Source organism: Salvelinus alpinus, chromosome 26 (assembly GCF_045679555.1).
Source record: "Salvelinus alpinus chromosome 26, SLU_Salpinus.1, whole genome shotgun sequence".
Classification (NCBI taxonomy): Eukaryota; Metazoa; Chordata; class Actinopteri; order Salmoniformes; family Salmonidae; genus Salvelinus; species Salvelinus alpinus.
Window position 1 is genome coordinate 14,204,061 of NC_092111.1, and position 23,232 is coordinate 14,227,292.

General features: G+C 42.2%; 1 protein-coding gene across 1 annotated transcript; it reads left to right on the forward strand.

Moving 5' to 3' along the window:
- Positions 1–33: 33 nt before the first annotated feature.
- On the forward strand, positions 34–3,231 carry LOC139554789 (peroxisomal membrane protein 11B-like). The gene is made up of 4 exons (XM_071367937.1): positions 34–367; positions 1,007–1,122; positions 1,239–1,440; positions 1,766–3,231. Exons 1-4 carry the CDS (start codon positions 312–314, stop codon positions 2,181–2,183), a joined length of 792 nt encoding a protein of 263 aa, XP_071224038.1. The 5' UTR covers positions 34–311; the 3' UTR covers positions 2,184–3,231.
- The last annotated feature ends 20,001 nt before the right edge of the window (positions 3,232–23,232 follow it).

Below are 23,232 nucleotides of genomic sequence, written 5' to 3' on the forward strand. Positions count from 1 at the left end.
AGTAACGTAGCTAATGATTACTGTGTAATAGGACTTTCGCTTTGTTGTCCCTCCACAGGTTCCGTCCATGGGTAAAGGAGATGTGAAGTTGTTCGTGTTGTGAAGCTAACTCTCTAGCGCAAATAATAAATAAACAAATTCTGTTGGCGGACGTTTGGGGCACATTGTGACATATTGAACTGTGCAGATTTTATTGGGCAGCTCTTGCCAGAAGACGGTATAGAACGTTGTAGATAGATTGCTAGCTAACACGGACACAGGCCTAATCAATCCACAGTTGCAAAGGAAAGCAAGTGTCACCTGTCGCCAGCATGGACTCTTGGATTCGATTTAGTGCGCAGAGCCAAGCCAAGGAACGAGTTTTCAGGTGCAGTAGCTAAAATGTATTAGAGTTGAGATTTCTCAAGACAGAAAAAAAAAATAACAATGTCAACAAGTTACATTTATTACACTCAATTGTTAACTATCACTAGCAGTCAATACAAACTGAAATTCATGAACATACAAAAATGTGTATATAAGAGGACGAAAAAGTACAAATAACTAAGTCCAGCGAAGACCTTTTGTACCGTTCAGTTCTCGACTTTTTGTAGGTTTTTGGCTGCGGTTGCTCCTGCCCGACACTGCCTACCTCCCGGTGTTATTGGGTACTGCGGGACCGCTGATTTTGGGTTCGAATTGAAGGGGTCCTGGTGGGGGCTCATGCACAATGAGGCTCATGCAGTGTTTTGTCTCGGGCTCTCACAAACCTGGATAAATGAAACCATGACAATTGCTATTTTCAGCCTTTCCCTATCAAGTGGCCATTGTCCCAACTGCATTTGGTATTATACTGATAGTTACTGTAGCTACATGAAAGTAAGTACCAATTGCCCTTGACATGAAAACTGGAGAAAGTAGACGAAGTTGTGCCCAAGTTATTCATATGCAAAAAATTCACTGAACTATAGTAACATAGCTATAATCAGATTTTGACACATTTGATTCATTTTCTGTGCTCACACAGGGCTGCACAGTACACCTGTACGTTGCTAGGTTACACTCTCCAGAAGGGTGGGGCAAGTGTTGAGCTCCTGAAGACAGTGAAACAACTGGAAGCTCATGTGAGCCTAACAAGGAAGTGTAAGTCACTGTCTGCAAGTCAATGCTACACTTCTGTGTCTTAGGATTGTGTCTCAGGCTTACTCTTTGTACATCAATTCTGGGTTTCACATCACTCTCTTTCTCTCTCTCTCCAGTGATGCGTCTAGGGAACTCCGCAGAGGCTGTGGAGGCAGCGAAACGTGCTGTGCACCTCTCGGACAGCGTGCTGCGTCTCTGTCTGACCGTGGCCCACCTCAACAAGGCCATGTACTTCGCCTGTGACAACGTGCTGTGGGCCGGCAAGGCTGGCCTCCTGCCCCAACTGGACCAGGTCAAGTGGAGCCAGAGATCCTTCAGGTGACTGTTATAATTGGGAAATTTAAGCCTTAAATTTCACCACATTAGGAATCAGTCTATTTGAGGTGGCAATGGTCATCAGAAGTCCTGTAATTAACTTTACTACTATTGGCAGTTAACTACATTCTCTCTCCCTAGAGCTATTTTCTATCGCTTTCGTTATCTAATTCTACCTCTTAACTCCCCCTCTTTGCTACTTTTTCTTTTGTTCAATGTCTCCTACATCCTCTCTTTTCCGGTCTCTCACTATCTTTACTTTCTCTCAGATTTGACATGAATCTCTCTCTGCCTCACACTCTCAATCTTTCTCTCTCGTTCTCTACAGGTACTACCTCTTTGCCCTCATCCTCAACCTAACCCGGGACGCCTACGAGATCCGCCTGCTTATGGAGCGTGAGGCCCGCTCCTCCCATGTGGGGTCAAAGGCTACCTGGACCTCTTCTCCCTCTCCACACCCCTCTTCACTCACCCCCGAGGAAGTCGACCTCTCCGACCCCTCTTCCCTTCCCGGAGCCATATTACCTGTACGCCTCCGCAGACAGTTCCACCTGTTGGTGACGGTGCTGCGAAGCAACCCACCGCTGCTGCTGGACCTGCTGAAGAACGTGTGCGACGTGTTCATCCCCCTGGACCGGCTGGGCATCTACCCCACCGGCCAGGGCTTCGTGGGGGCCTGTGGCCTGGCCTCTTCGGTCCTCTCCATCCTCACCATCGTCCACCCCTGGCTCAAGCTCAAACCTTGAAGAAGCCAGAATATTTGGTTGAACGTTCTAGCTCGAGTCGAACATTCCTCAAGCTCAAGCCTTGAAGGAGACATTTTGGCCAAACTTTTTAGGTCCCCTAGAAGTGAAGAAGTGCTGTTTTGTCGAGGAATGCAGCATGACACGAGAGCAGGGGTCCTGTACACTGCTTGCTTGGAAGGTTTTGCGTTTTTTATTTGGAATGCCAACATTTTGGGCAGATCATGCTCGGACGAAGGTTGGTGGACTGAAACAGTGGCATTTCGAATCAAAGAGAGAAAATATGCAAATGAGCGGTGTATTGGAAATCTGTCTTTTGTATTCAGCTCGTGCTCTGAAATTTTCAAACACAAAGTTCCCCAAAAGCCATTTGGTTGAGTTGTTGTTAAGGACCTTCCCTATGCAAGTGTATAGAACCGGCACATGGAAAATTGTTGAGTCAGAACGGTAGACGTTTAAACACCTTAAAGCACCATACATCACAACTAATGGGCTTTGTGAAGTGATACATAGCACAAAGAAAACCAGATCGTCATTCAATTGTGTGTATCTGAACACAAGCTGCGGGGAGCACATTTATAACCTTAAATCAGCGTATTAAATGGATCCTGATCTCTAGTTAGGAGACAATTCCGTATCCATATGGTGTTTCTGTCCTGTTAGCATTGAAAATGATGTAATTGGAAAAGATTATCTGTACAGTATTGGTTTTGGAAATGCCCAATGTCATCCCTGTAGAACACTGTACAGCTAGATAAGTGGAAACGTTTACTCAGTTAAAACATCACATATTAAAGCTTTATGTCAATGAAAAGCTGCAATGAAATATTTGATCATACTGTGTGTGAATATGTAATAATAATGACTTTTGAAGTGAAGGATCCTTTTTATAAACGGTAAAAGGGGACATTTATGGGCTGCCAGTCAGCTGTATTTTTATGCTCATAGTGGTAATACTGTATGTCCATGTATATTACCAACATTTATGCATGTGTGACGTGAATTAGTACGTTTACAGAGCCAGAAAAATTAAAGCAAATGATTCTGTCAACTTGGACATCTAATGATTCTGTCTGTTTAACTAGTTGAATTCACCCGACAGCTAATTATTCAGTCTACTTGGAAGTAAATTTGTTTGTCTACTTAAAAATCAATTTGTATAACTCAATTACATCAATAGTATATATTAAAGCCAAGCCATTTGAAGCTATTCAACCAGATGCGAAGGGAACTATAATAGATATGTAAGTGTACTCAGCTGTCAGACACTGCAGTGGCATAAAACCAGTCTAACTTTCAAACAACTCTTTTTTTAAAACCTTTGACTTTCTCCTTTATATAGAGTGCCTTAAGAAAGTATTCATACACCTTGTCTCACCCATCTACACACAATAGCCCATAATGACAAAGTGAAAACATGTTTTTCCAAATTTTTGCAAAATTATTGGAAATGGAATACAGAAATATCTAATTTACATAGGTATTCACACCCCTGAGTCAATTCTTTGTAGAAGAACCTTTGGCCGCGATTACAGCTGTGAGTCTTTCTGGGTAAGTCTCTAAGAGCTTTCCACACCTGGATTGTGCAACATTTGTTCATTGTTTTTTTACTAAATTCTTCAAACTCTGTCAAATTGGTTGTTTTCATTTCTAGACAAAAAATTTCAGGCCTTGCCATAGATTTTCAAGTAGATTTAGGTCAAAACTAACTCGGCCACTCAGGAACATTCACTGTCTTCTTGGTAAGCAACTCCAGTGTAGATTTGTCTTGTGTTTTAGGTTACTGTTGTGCTGAAACATGAATTAATCTCCTAGTGTCTGGTGGAAAGCAGACTGAACCAGGTTTCCTTCCTCTCCGGCAACTGCGTTAGGAAGGACGCCTGTATCTTTGTAGTGACTGGTTGTATTGATATACCATCTAAAGTGTAATTAATAACTTCACCATTCTTAAAGGGATATTCAATGTCAGCTTTTTTTTTTACACCAATCTACCAAAGGTGCCCTTCTTTGCGAGGCATTGAAAAACTTCCCTGGTCTTTGTGTTTGAATCTGTGTTTGTAAATCATTGCTCGACTGAGGGACCTTACAGATAATTGTATGTGTGGAGTACAGATATATAGTCATTCAAAATTCATGTAAAACACTATTATTCCACTCAAAGTGAGTCCATGCAACTTGTGTGCACATTTTTACTCCTGAACTTTAGGCTTGCCATAACAAAAGGGTTGAATACTTATTGACTCAAGACATTTCAGCTTTTTATTTTTTATATTATTGTGGTGACAAAAAAAATCTTGATTTAATCAATTGACAAAAATTCTGAATCACACTGTAGAGGTGTAACTGTCGATGATTCATGCTCAAATCGCAGACTGTATAATAATGTAGGGTTTTGTAAATACAGTAAATAACATTTGAACAGTTTTGATGAGAATTGGAGTGGTTTGTTACAACTATTTTCCTCAGTGAGTGAGGATGTTTTTGTAGCCACGTGAAGACATTTGAAATCGTGTCTTTATATTAATGTACCACAAGTGCTGAGGCTTGGCCGCTGTGTGGAGAAAATGTTTTCACAAAATAAAGGCCTTTTAATTGAAACTCTGTCGGCTCTATTGTATAAGTGTTGAGGGTTATTCTAATGCCGTTGACTGCAATGACTTTACATTTCCGACTTGAGAAATTGAACAGACGCTATTATCCAGAGCCATTTATAATCAGTGAGGACTTTACTGTGCCCTGAGGGACACCAGTAGTGAGACCATCCTTCATTTGACTGATCTTTGATTAGAAAATGAAACGAGCAACATCGTGGATGTTAACCGAGGATTCACAGATCACCTGTCCAGATCATTTCAAATCAGTGCAGTCTGCAGATTAAGAAAAAGAGATGATGAAAGCCCGCCATTTTAATTTTAACCGACCCCCGATGGCGGAGGTGTGTGGGAAGGTCATTCTTTGTGTGTAAATGAGAGGCCCTGATCTAATACAGTAGTCTGAACATTTAATCCTTGTAGCTTTGAACGGAACATGTTGTGACTGGTCCCTCAGCACCACAGTGATATACAGTGCTTTCAGAAAGTAGTGACACTTCTTGACTTTATCCACATTTTTGTTGTGTTACAGCCTGCATTTGAAATTGATTAAATTGAGATTTTGTGTCACTGGCCTACACACAATACCTCAATGTCAAAGTGGAATTGTTTTTAGGAATTTTTACAATAATAAAAAAAGTCAATATGTTTTCAAACCCTTTTCTATGGCAAGCCTAAATACATTCAGGAGTAAAAATGTGCTTAACAAGTCGCATAAGTTGCATGGACTGCAAATAACAGTGTTTAACATGATTTTGTAATGACTACCTCATCTCTGTACCCCAGACGTGCAATTATCTGTAAAGTCCCTAAGTCGAGCAGGGAATTTCAAACACAGATTCAGCCACAAAGATCAGTGAGGTTTTCCAATGCCTCACAAAGAAGGGCACCCATTGGTAGATGGGTAAAAAAAACATCAGACATTGAATAGCCCTTTGAGCATTATTTATTAATTAGTTATTAATTACACTTTGGGTGGTGTAGCAAAAGACCCAGTCATTACAAAAGTGCAGGCGTCCTTCCTAACTCAGTTGCTGGAGAGGAAGGAAACCGCTCAGGGATTTAAGCATGAGGTCAATGGTGACTTTAAAACAGTTACAGAGTTTAATGGCTGTGATAGGAGAAAACTGAGGATGGATCAACAACATTGTAGTTACTCCACAATACAGGACTAACCTACATGACAGAGTGAAAGGAAAGAAGCCTGTACTGAATAAAAATATTCCAAAACATGCATCCTATTTTCAATAAGCCACTAAAGTAAAACTGCAAAAAATGTGGCTCAAAAATTTACTTTATGTCCTGAATACAAAGTGTTATGTTCGGGGCAAACACATTACATCACTGAATACCACTCTTCATATTTTCAAGCTTGGTGGTGGCTGCACCATGTTATGGGTATGCTTGTCATCGGCAAGGACTATGGAGGTTTTTTTTTAATAAAAAGAGGCCTGCAGCACTGTATAGTTGAGATTCATGTGTTGGTGGCACACATGCTACAATAAATGTAGCCTATGCTCCAGTCTTTTGTTGACAAGTGAGATTTTTAATAGACGCACAACTCTGCTAAGAAGCTTCGAGCTTCTGCTATTTGCCCAAACTAACCAGGGAAATAGAGTGATAATGAGCAGAGAATATTTTTTTTTAAGCTCAACTGACGCTGATTATACATGTACACTACCGTTCAAAAGTGTGGGGTCACTTAGAAATGTCCTGGTTTTCCATGAAAACATACATGAAATGAGTTGCAAAATGAATAGGAAACATAATGATTTTTAATTGAAATAATTGTGTCCTTCAAACTTAGCTTTTGTTAATGAATCCTTCATTTGCAGCAATTACAGCCTTGCAGACCTTTGGCATTCTAGTTGTCAATTTGTTGAGGTAATCTGAAGAGATTTCACCCCATGCTTCCTGAAGCACCTCCCACAATTTGGATTGGCTTGATGGGCACTTCTCACGTACCATACGGTCAAGCTGCTCCCACAACAGAGCAACAGGGTTGAGATCTGGTGACTGTGCTGGCCACTCCATTATAGACAGAATACCAGCTGACTGCTTCTTCCTTAAGTAGTTCTTGCATATATTGGAGCTGTGCTTTGTGTCATTGTCCTGTTGTAGGAGGAAATTCATTTCTCAGAACAAGAATAGACTGACCAGTTTCCGAAGATAGTTCTCTGTTTCTGCCCATTTTGAGCCTGTACTCAAACCCACAAATGCTGATGCTCCAGATACTCAGCTAGTCTAAAGAAGGCCAGTTGTATTGCTTCTTTAAGCAGGACAACAGTTTTCAGCTGTGCTAACATAATTGCAAAGGGGTTTTCTAAATATCAATTAGCCTTTTAAAATGATCAACTTGGATTAGCTAACACAACGTGCCGTTGGAACACAGGAGTGATGGTTGCTGATAATGGGCCTCTGTACGCCTATGTAGACATTCCATTAAAAACCATCTGTTTCCAGCTACAATAGTCATTTACAGCATTTACAATGTCTACACTGTATTTCTGATCAATTTGATGTTATTTAATGGACACATTTTTTTTGTTGCTTTTCTTTAAAAAAACAAGGACATTTCTAAGTGACCCCAAACTTTTGAACTGTAGTGTATACCCTACTGAAAACATTTGTCTACTTCATGCAGTCCCTCTTATCAACACAAGAGGACGCCCCTGTTCAGTTAATGCATGAAGGACAAATTATACAATTGGTTATTGTACACTGTTGCACATCTACTGTTATTTGACATTTATGAGAATCAGATAAGGAATGTCAAGAATGGCGTGACTTCCAACTCATCAGAATAGTATGCGGTCATAGTCAAATAGTGGTTCGGTCATTGTCCGAGCAATGCTTGACGACGAGAAGTGTCGGATTTAAAGAATAACATATCAAAGCGAGCGTGCATGGGCGTGTGTGCGTGCATGCATGTGGACGTGTGTGCGTGAGTTCCGCCCAGGAATTCTCAGTCAATAGGTGAAAGGTAGCTGTCTATAGACGGTGATAAGCACTGCATTGAACTGTATTTAACCTCCTAACCCTAACCCGCCCAGCAGTCAGGAAGTCAGGGATGTCTGTAGATAACAGGTTAAAGGTCACAGACAGGAACTTATCCATTAGTTATGTAAGTGTATCTGTGTGCCAGAAATAGGGCTGAAGATCTTTTTGTGAAACCACTGTCAGTATACTATTATACTATTATAGTATATATTATTGTACTGTATGAACTCTTGTGATGATTAATAACTGTCTGTGTACTTTACTGTGTGTGTGTGTGCGTGCGTGCATACATTTGTGCGTGTTTTGTCAAGTGTGTACAGTTTGTATGAACTTTTCTGATGCTAGAACTGAATGCCTTGACAACTTGAAGGAACCAAATAGTGAACAATTCTTTGTCTTTGGTCACATGTTAGCAGAGCATTGATGTACTGTATAAATTCCTGTTCAGCGTGTTTGGAGGAAGACCCTGAACAACACGCTGCAACCATGAGAGTAGTTCATGTTTTTGTATGGGTACAATATGTGATGTTCTGGGGAACCTTGAACAACATAAGGACAGTAGATGGCTGGCTAAGTGGTTTTGTGTTTGCCTTTTTGTGTTTTTGTCCCTATGCACGTGTCTGTGGTTCTGTGCATTGTGTGTGTGTGTGTGGGGGGGGGGGGGGGGGGGGGGGGTTGAGTTTGCTCATGTCTATGTGTGTATTTGTATGCTTGTGCGTGACAAGCATGTTTGTGTAGCTACCAACCAGCACCTGTTGTGTTTTGCATGTGATCATGTATGAGAGTGTGAAATTCTGTGAATTATAGTATAGCACAGGAGGTTGGTGGCACCTTAATTGGGGAGGACGGTTCGTAGTATTGGCTGGAGCGGAATCAGTGGAATGGTATCAAATACATCAAACACATGGTTTAATGCCATTCCATTTGGTCCATTCCAGCCATTAATACGAGCTGTGAAGTGCCCATTTACTCTCATGGTTGCATACAGTTTGACTGGCTGTGTCTGAGTGTTTGTGCTTGTATGAATGAGGAGCTGCTGTGTGTGTGTGTGTGTGTGTGTGTGTGTGTGTGTGTGTGTGTGTGTGTGTGTGTGTGTGTGTGTGTGTGTGTGTGTGTGTGTGTGTGTGTGTGTGTGTGTGTGTGTGTGTGTGTGTGTGTGTGTGTGTGTGTGTGTGTGTGTCTGTGTGTGTGTGTGTGTGTGTGTGTCATTTCCCCTTCAGCTCTCTTACTTGTTTATATCAGTCTGAATCAGCAGCTGTTGATTACTCCTACGCTCATTCATATTTTTCACTCTCTTTCTTTCAGGTTCTTTCTCTCGCCCCCTCTCTACTCCTGGTGCGTATGTTACACTCACGTAGAGTGCATGACGACAGAACGGAGGGGGTACTATGCCATTAAGAACAGACTCAACAAGTATGTTGCCGGAAACCATTTTCTTTTGACCTTCTCTCCTCCCACGCCTCTCTCTCTCTGTCTCTGTCTCTCTCTGTTTATTGTGTCCAAACGCAAATTTCACTTGTGTATTTGTGTGTGTGTAAATACAGTACCAGTCAAAAGTTTGTAAACACCTACTCATTCAAGGGTTTGTCTTTATTTTTACTATTTTCTACGTTGTAGAATAATAGTGAAGACATCAAAACTATGAAATAACACATATGGAATCATGTAGTAACCAAAAAAGTGGTAAACAAATCAAAATATATTTTAGATTCTTCAAAGTAGCCACCCTTTGCCTTGATGACAGCTTTGCACACTCTTGGCATTCTCTCAACCAACTTCACCTGGAATGCTTTTCCAAAAGTCTTGAAGGAGTTCCCACATATGCTGAGCACTTGTTGACTGCTTTTCCTTCACTCTGCGGTCCAACTCATCCCAAATCATCTCAATTGGGTTGAGGTCGGGTGATTGTGGAGGCCAGGTCATCTGATGCAGCACTCCATCACTCTCCTTCTTGGTCAAATAGCCCTTACACAGCCTGGAGGTGTGTTGGGTCATTGTCCTGTTGAAAAACAAATGATAGTCCCACTAAGCGCAAACCAGATGGGATGGTGTATCGCTGCAGAATGCTGTGGTAGCCATGCTGGTAAAGTGTGCCTTGAATTCTAAACAAATTACAGACAGTGTCACCAGCAAAGCACCCCCACACCATCACACCTCCTCCTCCGTGCTTCACGGTGGGAAATACACATGCAGAGATCATCCGTTCACCTACTCTGCGTCTCACAAAGACACGGCAGTTGGTGTCCTTTAGTAGTGGTTTCTTTGCAGCAATTTGACCATGAAGGCCTGATTCACGCAGTCTCTGAACAGTTGATGTTGAGATGTGTCTGTTACTTGAACTCTCTGAAGCATTTATCTGGGCTGCAATTTCTGAGGCTGGTAACTCTAATGAACTTATCCTCTGCAGCAGAGGTAACTCTGGATCTTCCTTTCCTGTGGCAGTCCTCATGAGAGCCAGTTTCATCATAGCGCTTGATGATTTTTACGACTGCACTTACATTTTCCCAGTTGACTGACCTTCATGTCTTAAAGTAATGATGGACTGTCATTTCTCTTTGATTATTTGAACTGTTCATGCCATAATATGGACTTGGTCTTTTACCAAATAATGATATCTTCTGTATACCACCCATACCTTGTCACAACACAACTGGTTGGCTCAAATGCATTAAGAAGGAAAGAAATTCCACTATTTAACTTTTAACAAGGCACACCTGTTAATTGAAATGCATTCCATGTGACTACCTCATGAAGCTGGTTGAGAGAATGCCAAGAGGGTGCAAAGCTGTCATCAAGGCAAAGGTGGCTACTTTGAAGAATATAAAATATAACATGTATTTAGATTTGTTAAACACTTTTTTGGTTACTACATGATTCCATATGTGTTTTTTCATAGTGTTGATGTCTTCACTATTATTCTACAATGTAGAAAATAGTACAAATAAAAACCCTTGAATGAGTAGGTGTGTCCAAACTTTTGACTGGTACTGTATGCGTAAGCCCATATCCTCATGCCACCTGCCAGTGTCTTTGTTATGGATTTCAATTCAATTCCATTCATTCAAAATAAGCTGGTTTGTTTTTCCTCTCATTCAAGCAGCATCCCTTTCCCACTGCTGTAAGTGTTTCAGGGCCTAATTGACTTATTACTCAATGGGACGCTTTTAGCTGAAATTAATTGAATCTCAAAGACAATCAGACATGTGGCACGAGGACAAAGACAGTTCCCCAAAAATGTAAATGGTTTCCATTCCTTAGAAGTGTCCCCAAGTCAAGCTGTGTTTATATTCCACAATACGTTTCCCATGGATCTAATTAGCACCATGGTAGTCATTTTCCTGTACCATACATAATGCAGTGCTATGCAGGGCTTGAACCAGCATCCTTGTAGTAACATCCTGAGCCATAAAGAAGCAGACCTCTTAGCAGTACACTTACATAGAGGCTACAATATCTCACATTTCTGTTCTCTGCAAGGACATAATGGACAATAAAGTATTCTTCTCTTATCTTCAGACTCAAACCTCTCTCATCACTTCCCTATATGTAGCAGTGAGTGTAATTAAGACCTGCTTTATACAACCAAACACTAGCAAAGGACAAATTAGTACAGTGCCTCTTCTGAGCTCTGATTGAGGTCAGTACACTGTGAGCCGACATTCATTTTCTTCTTACATTAGTACATTATTGTCCAGTTGCAGTGTTTAGATGTGTGCGGACAGAGTGGAAATCCCACCTGACCGAGGCGTGAACTCACAACCTTGTGCACCGTAGTCAAGAAGCACTGTCCATACCACTGACCCAGAAAAGTAAAGGCATTTTTGGATCGGCGACAGTACTTCCAGGTTTCAGAAAGGAAGTCTTTCTTTCTTCCTATTCAAGGTTAGTGCCTTCCCACTGGGCACACATTGGTTGAATCAACGTTGTTTCTACGTCATCCGCATCTGCAGTGAAAGGTGGCAGAGCGACACCTTTCTACACAGTGTTTGTCAGACCAGGAGACGACCCGAAAATCGGTCTTCTCACGAAAACGTCTGTAGCGTCCGAACGGTTTGGCCAACAAACTATTGAGCCCCTCTATGGAAAGATGAGACTCTCACGAACACCATGGTGTTCTACGATTTGCTCTACGACCCCCAAAAGCATCATGGGACACGTCTGAAGTCGGTACCACCGATATGCCAACTTCTGTCTGTAGCGTCTAAACAGTTTGGGCTATAAACTAATATGACTCTCACAAACACGTACATGTAGGACGGCGATATCCCGGTACCAGTTCAAAAAATTTATAATATACAGTATATGGAAGTTGTTTAGTGCCTAACAAAATGGGTTAAATGTGTGTCAAAAAATATATAAATCAATTTTATAGATTATGGTTACCTTGGACAAATGTATTTGATATGCAATCTTCGTTACAGGAGAGAAAAGATCTGTGAGTACAGCGAATACCATTCATCAGACACTGTTTTAATTTCAACCCTTTCACAGGCAATCTGATCTTCAAAACGTCACCTGCAGTCCCAGACATGTGTGAGATGGTAACCCGATGCGTACTGTTGATACATAACCCTCAGTGCACCATATAAATCACCATCCATGGTTTTGTATGTCTGTCTGACGTCTTACTAGAACTCCCATCTCACTGGGCAGATATGTGTCACCTGTTCTGCAGGTGGCTGCACACTCAACGCCATTATGTTGTGGTTGGACTTCCTCCCAAGGGGACACGCTTTTTATCGACGATCCTGAATGAAAGTGTTCCAGCGCTGGGATCCTGCTGCTTCTTATCTTCCCAGGCAAACATCGCTATCTAATCGCTGTGGCAACCGAGATCAACAGTGGAAAGAATGGGGTATTTTTGTCCCCGGTGCTCGGTTTGTGCGAACCATACCCCTACTTGTACCTGGTCGATGTACTTGCTTGGGGGTGGTACACAAAGAGAGAGGGGTGTGCGTGTGTGAATTGTGCATGTGTGTGTGTGTGTGTGTGTGTGTGTGTGTGTGTGTGTGTGTGTGTGTGTGTGTGTGTGTGTGTGTGTGTGTGTGTGTGTGTGTGTGTGTGTGTGTGTGTGTGTGTGTGTGTGTGTGTGTGTGTGTGTGTGTGTGTGTGTGTGTGTGTGGATTGTGTGTGTCTGTATGTGTGTGTGTGCCATCTTCATGCAAGCTTTACAAGTATAATGTCACATTATGTGGAGGTAATTTCATTCAATCAGTTCTTCTGCATTTATCATTTCCCTTTCTCTATCCATCTTCCTCACAGTGTATGCTCACTCTCCCACTTAGATTGACAGCCGAAGATGACCTGCAGAGCTGTTAAAGGAAAACCACAGGCCAGGGACAATGTATCCATGGCGACACATTTTACAACATGAGACTGACTCTGGCCTTGTATGGTAGCCTGCCACGCAGCACATTTTGCAGATTGGCACCTCCTCTTTAAGTGACAGGGAAGATGACTGGCTGAGAGTGAGAGTGAAATAACTGTTTGTTTAATTGTGCAAATGAGCCATTTGGGTTACATAATGCTCAGGACAGGCCAGGTTTGACCTGAAGCTGTCACCAAGCTGTCACCAAGCTGTCGCTGAGTCACCATGTCTTCCCATGGGACCATTCGCGTCACCGATAAGCCTGTAACCACAGCGAACAGACCTCTGGGGACACGGCTGAGAGTGGAACGCCTTAATAACTACCTCAGTCGTCTCAGCGGCAGTCTGAGAGCTGGCATACATGCTCCACAGGATTCCCCGATGTTTTGTGTCCCTTTCTTTTCATTGATACTATCATCCCTTGTTTTCACTGCCTTAATTCCCCTCAGAGTAAAATGAGTGTATTGAATCTGAGAAAACAAGCACTCCTGACAATGTGACTGCGTGATAGTTGCAAGATCAGGATGGTATGTACAATTATGGAGAAGTGGAGGGCATTCTGCATCTGAGAGGCCAGACCCGGAGGGGACTCTGAATGCCAGCCAAAACATCCTCTGCCATTTGAGTATTTTCTATTTTCGAAGAGTTCAAAATAAGGCAGCTACGTACCCCAGATCAGGCTGTCTCCTCAGAGTGGTGTGGACATCCTGCCCCAGTTAGGGCTGTGTGGGGAAGAATTTAGTGACCCCAGGTAGCCAAGGTAGTCATAATGACAGATTAACACTTGAAGTCCAGGGGTCACCTATTGACTAAATTCAGGCCTACGGTATATGTGGTTTCATGATGATTATATTGACATTTATTTTGGAGAGATCTCTTGCTTGTTATCCAAGCAGCTGAGCTCTATCTGTGTGTTACAGAGACAATTACCATGGTCCAGTTTTTAGTTTTTATTTCACCTTTATTTAACCAGGTAAGCTAGTTGAGAACAAGTTCTCATTTACAACTGCGACCTGGCCAAGATAAAGCAAAGCAGTGCAACACAAACAACAACACAGAGTTACACATGGAATAAACAAACATACAGTCAATAACACAATAGAAAAAGTCTATGTACAGTGTGTGCAAATGTAATAAGATTAGGGAGGTAAGGCCATAATTACAATTGAGCAATTAAACACTGGAGTGATAGATGTTCAGAAGATGAATGTGCAAGTAGAGATACTGGGGTGCAAAGGAGCAAAAATAAATAAATAACAGTATGGGGATGAGGTAGTTGGATGGGCTATTTACAGATGGGCTATGTACAGGTGCTGTGATCTGTGAGCTGCTCTGACAGCTGGTGCTTAAAGCTAGTGAGGGAGATATGAGTCTTCAGCTTCAGTGATTTTTGCAATTTGTTCCAGTCATTGGGAGCAGAGAACTGGAAGGAAAGGTGGCCAAAGGATGAATTGGCTTCGGGGGTGACCAGTGAAATATACCTGCTGGAGTGCGTGCTACGGGTGGATGCTGCTATGGTGACCAGTGAGCTGAGATAAGGCAGGGCTTTACCTAGCAAAGATTTATAGATGACCTGGAGCCAGTGGGTTTGGCGACGAATATGAAGCGTGGGCCAGCCAACGAGAGAATACAGGTCGCAGTAATGGGTAGCACATGGGGCTTTGGTGACAAAACGGATGGCACTGTGATAGACTGCATCCAATTTGCTGAGTAGAGTGTTGGAGGCTATTTTGTAAATGACATCGCCGAAGTCAAGGATCGGCAGGATAGTCAGTTTTACGAGGGTATGTTTGGCAGCATCAGTGAATGATGCTGTGTTGCGAAATAGGAAGCCAATTCTAGATTTAATTTTGGATTGGAGATGCGTAATGTGAGTCTGGAAGGAGAGTTTACAGTCTAACCAGACACCTAGGTATTTGTAGTTGTCCACATATTCTAAGTCAGAACCGTCCAGAGTAGTGATGCTGGACGGGTGGGCAGGTGCGGGCAGCGATCAGTTGAAGAGCATGCATTTAGTTTTACTTGCATTTAAGAGCAGTTGGAGGCCACGGAAGGAGAGTTGTATGGCATTGAAGCTCGTCTGGAGGTTAGTTAACACAGTGTCCAAAGAACAAGCACTCCTGTCCATGGTAATTAAGTTAGGGCAGATTCTATTTTGATTACTGTGAAATCAATTGGCCCAGGGATTTTCCCACAGGTATATTATTCAAGACTGTATACTACAAACAGGATTTTTCATTCATTAGCAACATACTATACATAACAACAACACCTGCTGGGGATGAGCATAACAAACCCCAAAAAATGACAGTCATGATATGAAGTGTCTCTAGTGGGGCCGTGATGTCAACCTATACTCTTTCATATTTTATATTGAAATTAAATAGAATAACCCTTGAGTACATTGTGAGGGTGACCCTCACACCGTACCCAAACCGGCCGTGCGCGTGGGCCATCGTGCGCAAATTGATTTTGTCCCCCACACCAAACGCAATCACGACACACAGGTTGAAATATCAAAACAAACTCTGAACCAATTATATTAATTTGGGGACAGGTCGAATAGCATTAAACATTTATGGCAATTTAGCTAGCTAGCTTGCAGTTGCTAGCTAATTTTTCCTGGGATATAAATGTTGAGTTGTTATGGTCCTCTACTCCGACAATTAATCCACACATAAAACGGTCAACCAAATCATTTCTAGTCATCTCTCCTCCTTCCAGGCTTTTTCTTCTTTGGACTTTATATGGTGATTGGCAACTTTCATAGCTACCACGTCGACAGACCAAACTCAGTTTATCTTTCAATCCCCCACGTGGGTATAACCAATGAGTAGATAGCACGTGGGTATCTGCTTCTATAAACCAATGAGGAGATGGGAGAGGCAGGACTTGCACCGCGTTCAGCGTCACAAATAGAACTGACTTCTATTTTAGCGCTTGGCAATGCAGACACTTGTTGGCGCACGCGAGCAGTGTGGGTGCAATAATTGAATAACATGTACGTTTAAATTTATTTTGCAACGCTCGCGCACGCGATGCGAGCGGTGTGGTCAGCATGTTTGTCCCATCATGTAGTAGGCGGTGGGTGATGATGTGTCTTCTCTCAATCCCAGGCAGATGGAGGGGGTTAGTGGGCGAGTGATGGTTATGTGTAGATAAGGGTTGCCATGTTGTGCCTACATGAGGCATGGAGCTCCCTGTCAAGGCTCGATGACACAGAATGGTAAACAGAGAGAGAGAGATGGATAGATAGGAAGGGGAGGCGGCAGGCGGCAGGCTTTTTTCCCACAAACCAAGCATAGAACTCAGTGACACAACATCCTCCCCTTTCCCCAAACTGTTGTGATAAAACACGTCCAACTTGAACTAATATGGATCAAAATATGGTGTAGAGCCATTCTCAGACACAAATTGCCTGCACTCTCTGTCTTTCGCTTTCTTCATTTGTGATGGTATACCGATTCTGAAACTCTGTCTCGATCTGACCTTCACGCTCTCTTTTATCCTCTGGCCCTCGCTCCCGGGCTCTCTGCATATCTCTCTCTCCTTTTCTATCTGTCTGACCCTTTGCCTCTTCGCTTCACGTTCCCTATATTTGGTTTGTTTATAAATTCTTTGTTGGTCTGTGCAATCTGAGGGAAATATGTGACTCTAATATGGTTATACATTTGGCAGGAAGTTAGGAATTGCACGTCAGTTTCCACCTCATTTTGTGGGCAGTGTGCACGTAGCCTTTCTTTTCTCGAGAGCCAGGTCTGCCTATGGCGGCCTCTCTCAATAGCAAGAATATGCTCACTGAGTACTATATGTACATAGTCAAAGATTTTCTTAATTTTGGGTCAATCACAGTGGTCAGGTATTCTGCCACTTTATACTCTCTGTTTAGGGCCAGGTAGCATTCCAGTTTGCTCTGTTTTTCTGGATAATTCTTTCCGATGTCTCAAATAGTTCTCTTTTTGTTTTCTCATGATTTGGTGGGTCCAGTTGTGTTTCTATCCTGGGGCCCTGTGGGGTGTGTTTGTGTTTGTGAACAGAGCCCCAGAACCAGCTGGCTGAGGGGACTCTTCTCTAGGTTCATCTCTCTGTAGGTGAGGGCTTTGTTATGGAAGGTTTGGGAGTCGCATCCATTTAGATCAGGGGTGTCAAAGTCAAATGGACGGAGGGCCAAATAAAAAATTTAGCTACAAGCCGAGGGCCGGACTGTTCGAATGTTCATTGAAAAATTTTTAAATGACGCATATAGTCTAGTGAACCTAATTGAACCTACTGAAAACCTAACAAATATATTCCAATATGATCAGATAAATAAAGCAATATTTTCTTATGGCTCTGTCAGTAATCTTTAATTTTCAACAGACACAAAAGACAAATTTCCTTTATATAAAAATCCCCATAACATGAACATTAAATGAAAGAAACCGGTATTCAAGGCACCATCAGTAGCCTATATTTTCTATTTTAGCAAAAGTGGGCTAAATTTACTTCAAAGAAAAAAACAATAATAGCAATTTTCTATCATCCACTCAACTGAAATATTTTTAAAATATAATTGGATTGAAATACAATAAAATAAAGTGCAAAAATCTATTAATCAAAAACAACACTTTGTTTAAGGAGAAGTAACATGCAGTGAAAACAAATATTAAACTTTAACTTTTAAACTTGAACTGAGTAAAAACTCTAAATATGTGATTGCACAGTAATGTTCACTTGTTTGAGGTTGAGGGTGATACTTGGTGGTGTCCCATCTTTTCCACAAGTTCATCAATGTTCGGGGTAAGGCTCTGAGCTGAGGAAATCCTCAGAATTGAGTGGAGGTGTTCAGCAGTAAGTCGACTTCTGTGTGATGTTTTGTTCAGGTTCATCAAAGAAAACAGTTGTTCACACAGGTATGTGCTGCCAAACATAGACAACGTTTGAGCAGCCTGGATGCGCAGCTGGGGCATTGTGTCGGGGAGGAAACGGGCGAACTCCGCAGCACCCACTGCCGCATATTTTGCCCTCAGTGCATCATTGCATTGGAGGTCAATCAACTCCATTTGGAGGTTTGGTGGTGAGCTTTCCACGTCAACAGCAAATGGGTTACCGAGCAGTTCCAACCTGCTTTTTTGTGCTTCAAAGTCAGCAAATCGGCGTCGAAAGTCAGCGGCAAGCATACCTATTTTATCAGCCAACTGTGCGCTCGGGAACGCACTGGTAGAGAGCTTCTCTTTCATGGTCTGGCAGCTGGGAAAGTGGCTCAAATTTTCTTTCCGCATCTGCGTCTCCCACAGAGTCAGTTTGGTTTTAAATGCCTTCACTGTACTGTACATATCAGAGATGACATGATCCCGACCCTGCAGCTGCAAGTTCATTGCATTCAGATGACTCGTAATGTCACACAGAAAAGCCATTTCACACAGAAACATTTCGTCTCGGAGTTGTGTTGTGTCTTTCCCTTTGCTGTCCAAGAACAGACAAATCTCCTCACGAAGCTCGAAACATCTTTGAAGCACCTTTCCCTGGCTTAGCCATCGCACCTCTGTGTGATAAGGCAAATCACCATGCTCCGTTTCTAACTCCGTCAGAAATGCCTTGAACTGGCGGTGATTCAAACCTTTGGCTCTGATAAAGTTAACTGTGCGCGTGATGATGCTCATTACATGCTCCATTTTCAAGGCTTTACCGCACAACGCTTCCTGGTGTATGATACAATGATAAGCTGTCAGCTCACCTGTCGCGTTTTCCTCTTGCATCTTTTCCCGTATCTTCGCCACCAGTCCGCTCCTGTGTCCACACATCGCAGGTGCTCCGTCGGTTGTCAAACCCACGAGTTTTTCCCAAGGCAGCTCCATCTCATTTACACATCTTGACACCTCTTCATACAAATCATGCCCCGTAGTTGTGCCATGCATAGGACGTAAAGCCAAAAACTCCTCTGTCACGCTTAGGCTGGAGTCCACTCCGCGGATGAAAATTGACAACTGGGCAATGTCAGAAATGTCGGTGCTCTCATCCACAGCCAAGGAATATGCAATGAAATCTTTTCCCTTTTTCACAAGCTGCTCTTTTAGATTGATGGACAACTGGTCTACTCTCTCGGCAATGGTGTTTCTGCTCAGACTCACATTTAAAAAGAGTTGCCTTTTTTCTGGGCAAACTTCGTCACAAACTTTAATCATGCAGTTTTTGATGAAATCCCCCTCCGTAAATGGCCGGGCTGATTTAGCGATCTCTTCTGCCAAAATAAAACTGGCCTTGACAGCAGCCTGGCCTTGTGATTTGGCTTTTTTGAACAGAGCCTGTCGAGATTTGAGGCCTCGTTTTAATTCCTCTGCCTTTTGTAGCCTTTGTTCCATGTCCATATTCTTGTTTTTGTCCGCGTGTTTCGTTTCATAATGTCGTCTCAGATTATACTCTTTCAGTACCGCCACACTTTCTCCACACAGAAGACACACAGGTTTTCCAGCTACCTCCGTGAACATATACTCCGACTCCCACCTTGTTTGAAACCCCCGGTTCTCAGTGTCCACCTTCCGTTTTGCCATTTTTGATGGGTATCTGAAAGTTAATTTTACTGTGATGCTGACGACTGCTGTGCCAATAAATATTGAAATGAAGCAGCCTACTGCTCGGTGCGTCACCGTTGCATTGTGGGAAATGTAGTATTGGTGCGTGTAAAAGATCTGCGGGCTGCCGGCTTGCTGCGGTCTGCGGGCCGGTTCTAATAATAAATCAAGATCATCCCAGGGGCCGTAAAAAACCTTCTCGCGGGCCGGATGTGGCCCGCGGGCCTTGACTCTGACATATGTGATTTAGATGGTTGTAGGACTTAACAGCTGTTTTCTAGATATTGATAATTAGCAGGTATCGTCCTAATTCTGCTCTGCATGCATTATTTGGAGGGTTATGTTTTACACTGAGAATGTTTTTGCAGAATTCTGCATGCAGTCTCAATTTGGTGTTTGTAAAATTTTGTGAATTTTTGGTTGGTGAACGGACCCCATACCTCAAAACCATAGAGGGCAATGGGTTCTATAACTGATTCAAGATTTTTTTGCCAGATCCTAAATGGGATGTGGAATTTTAGGTTCCTTTTGATGGGGTAGAAGGCCCTTCTTGCCTTCTCTCTCATATCGTTGCCAGCTTTGTGGGTGTTACCTGTGGTGCTGATGTTTAGGCCGAGGTAGGTATAGCTCCGTGTGCTCTCTAAGGCAATGGTGTCTAAATGGAATTTGCTTTGTGGTCCTGGCAACTGGACCTTTTTTGGAACACCATTATTTTTGTCTTACTGAGATTCACGGTTATGGCCCAGGTCTGACAGAATCAGTGCAGAAGATCTAGGTGCTGCTATAGGCCCTCCTTGGTTGGGGACAGAAGCACCAGATAATCTGCAAACAGTAGACATTTGACATTAGAGTCTAGTAGGGTGAGGCTAGGTGCTGCAGACTGTTCTACGGCCATCGCCAATTCATTGATATATGCTGTATATTGAAGAGGGTGGGGCTCCAGCTGCATCTCTGTCTCACCCCACGACCCTGCAGAAAGAAGTCTGCGTTTTCTTCCAATTTTAACTGCGTACTTCTTGTTTGTGTACATGTATTTTATAATATTGTATGTTTTTTCCCTATTACTGCTTTCCATCAATTTATATAGCAGACCCTCATGCCAAATTGAGTCAAAAGCTGTTTTGAAACCAACAAAGCATGAGAAAACGTTTCTTTTGTTTTGGTTTGTTTGTTAGTGAATCAGGGTGTGCAGGGTGTATACATGGTCTGTTGTACAGTAATTTGGTAAAAAGCCTATTTGACATTTGCTCAGGATATTGTTTTTACTGAGGAAATGTAGGAGTCTGCTGTTGATGATACTGCGGAGGATTATCTAGAGGTTGCTGTTGACGCATATCCCATGGGAGTTATTGGGGTCGAATTTGCCTACACTTTTGTGGAATGGGGCAATCAGGCCTAGGTTATAAATATTGTGGAAAGTGCCAGAGGTGAGGATAATGTTAGAGAGTTTAAAAATAGCTCATTAGAATTTGTGGTGTGTATATTTTATCATTTAGTTTAGGGTACCATCAACACCACAGGGCTTTTTGTGTTGGAGGGTTTGTATTTTGTCCTGTAGTTCATTCAATGTAATTGGAGAATCCAGTGAGTTCTGGTAGTCTTTAATACCTGATTCTACAATTTGTAATTTATTATGTATATGTTTTTGTTCTTTGTTATATGACCAAAAATATTGGAGAAGTGGTTTATCCATACAACTCCAGTTTGGATAAATAGCTCTTCTTGTTTGTTATTTGTTTAGTCTCTCTCTCTCTCTCTCTCTCTCTCTCTCTCTCTCTCTCTCTCTCTCTCTCTCTCTCTCTCTCTCTCTCTCTCTCTCTCTCTCTCTCTCTCTCTCTCTCTCTCTCTCTCTCTCTCTCACCAGTGAACTGCAACATTTCACAGATGCCCCATGTTTCTGCCGGCTAGAACCAATTAATTTTCACCTTGTGTTTGCCGCTCCATGTGTGAACCCAGCTAAAGTTGCGGACTACGATAAACATGTGGGTTTCTCTGTTGTGGTTCCATTGTAAATAATGACAGCTGGTTGTTGTTTTAAATTGTCTGTTTTAAAAGTATAGTTCAGGCAAAATCTATATTTGGGCCGAATTATCCTTACCTTGAGTTGTGTCTGAAGGCCAATGGTGACAGAATCCAGAATAATCCATGAATTACTTCTGCCCCAACCAGGAGTTAGCATATTAGCATTGTAAAAATGTATGAACGTAAAGAGACGAACCGATATTAGCAATGCTGCACTGCAAGCCGAAACTTCCTCAAAAACACTTCAACCTAAGTTACAGTACCAGTCAAAAGTTTGGACACACCTACTCATTCAAGGGTTTTTATATATTTTTACTATTTTCTACATTGTAGAATAATAGTGAAGACATCAAAACTATGAAATAACACATATGGAATCATGTAGTAACCAAAAAAGTGTTAAACACACAAAATACATTTTATATTTTATATTCTTCAAAGTAGCCAACTTTGCCTTGATGACAGCCTTGCACACTCTTGGCGTTAGCATACATTCCCCACAACTCCAGGGACTACTCAAGTGTCAGCTTTTTGACTCAATTAAATCATTTATGAAGGAGAAAGGCTGTGGAAAAAGAACCTTAAACCACCCTTCTATCCTGTCGTGGGAGAATGGACATTTTTATCTCTCTTGACATTTTCACACTATCATGCTGCTGACCCGAACCACACTGCTTAATCTGAAGATCATATTATTTTAAATGTTCCTTTTAAGCATGGTTCCAGCAACTGGTGGATGCGTAACCAGGTCAGCTCAGTGCAGCTGACTTGGCTCGGCTAAGTTCGGCTCCTGTGTGCCACTTCTGGAACAGAACTCTTTTAAGTAGTTTACCAGCCACCTACACTCCTAGACCAGATCCTGAAGGGCACGTACACTGCATGTTGAATCTATTTGATCAAGCGGCATTTCTTGTTCCCAAACTTTGCATGACCCCTCTGTCTCCAAAAAGAGCAACACAAGAGTAACTTGAGGCCTCGCTCTGCCCAAATGAGCTGACATTCCTGAGCTTTCTAATTGTTGTTATTTTGACCCACTGACCTCGATTTTTCCATCTGCTACTGTGCCAAATATCTTGGGTACTCTGGACAAAATGTTTTTCCCTTTTCGGTCATCAAAAGCTCGCGCAATGTCAATCTTACTTAATAGCACTGAGGCAGTGCAAATTGGGGTTGTAAGAAATAATAATATGATCATGAGTCCAGATTAAACGCGTTAGAGAGACAATTATAAATTGTCTCACAAAGTCTCTGTAACCATACTCCAGGTCAATAATGTAGTGAAGTCAGGTAAACCCCATGGACGACTTCTCGGACACAGAGTAATCTATTTCTACCCGGAAGTGGGAACTATGTCATTTTAATTCCAAATGATCCCACTCACTCTTTAACAGCGGCATTACTGCCCCTGAAGTCAGGGTTAACTATAGAGGTCTAATATATTTAACACCCATTTGATTCTGCCATTAAAATGTATATTTGTAGCAAACACAGTTGTATGCTAGTGAACTAATACGGATGAA

Bases quoted from the DNA above. Each gene is read 5' to 3' on its own strand.
- LOC139554789 (XM_071367937.1), top strand. From the start codon at position 312: ATGGACTCTTGGATTCGATTTAGTGCGCAGAGCCAAGCCAAGGAACGA. The intron at 368-1,006 runs GTGCAGTAGCTA...GTGCTCACACAG, and splicing joins GCCAAGGAACGAGTTTTCAG to GGCTGCACAGTACACCTGTA. The intron at 1,441-1,765 runs GTGACTGTTATA...CGTTCTCTACAG, and splicing joins TGGAGCCAGAGATCCTTCAG to GTACTACCTCTTTGCCCTCA.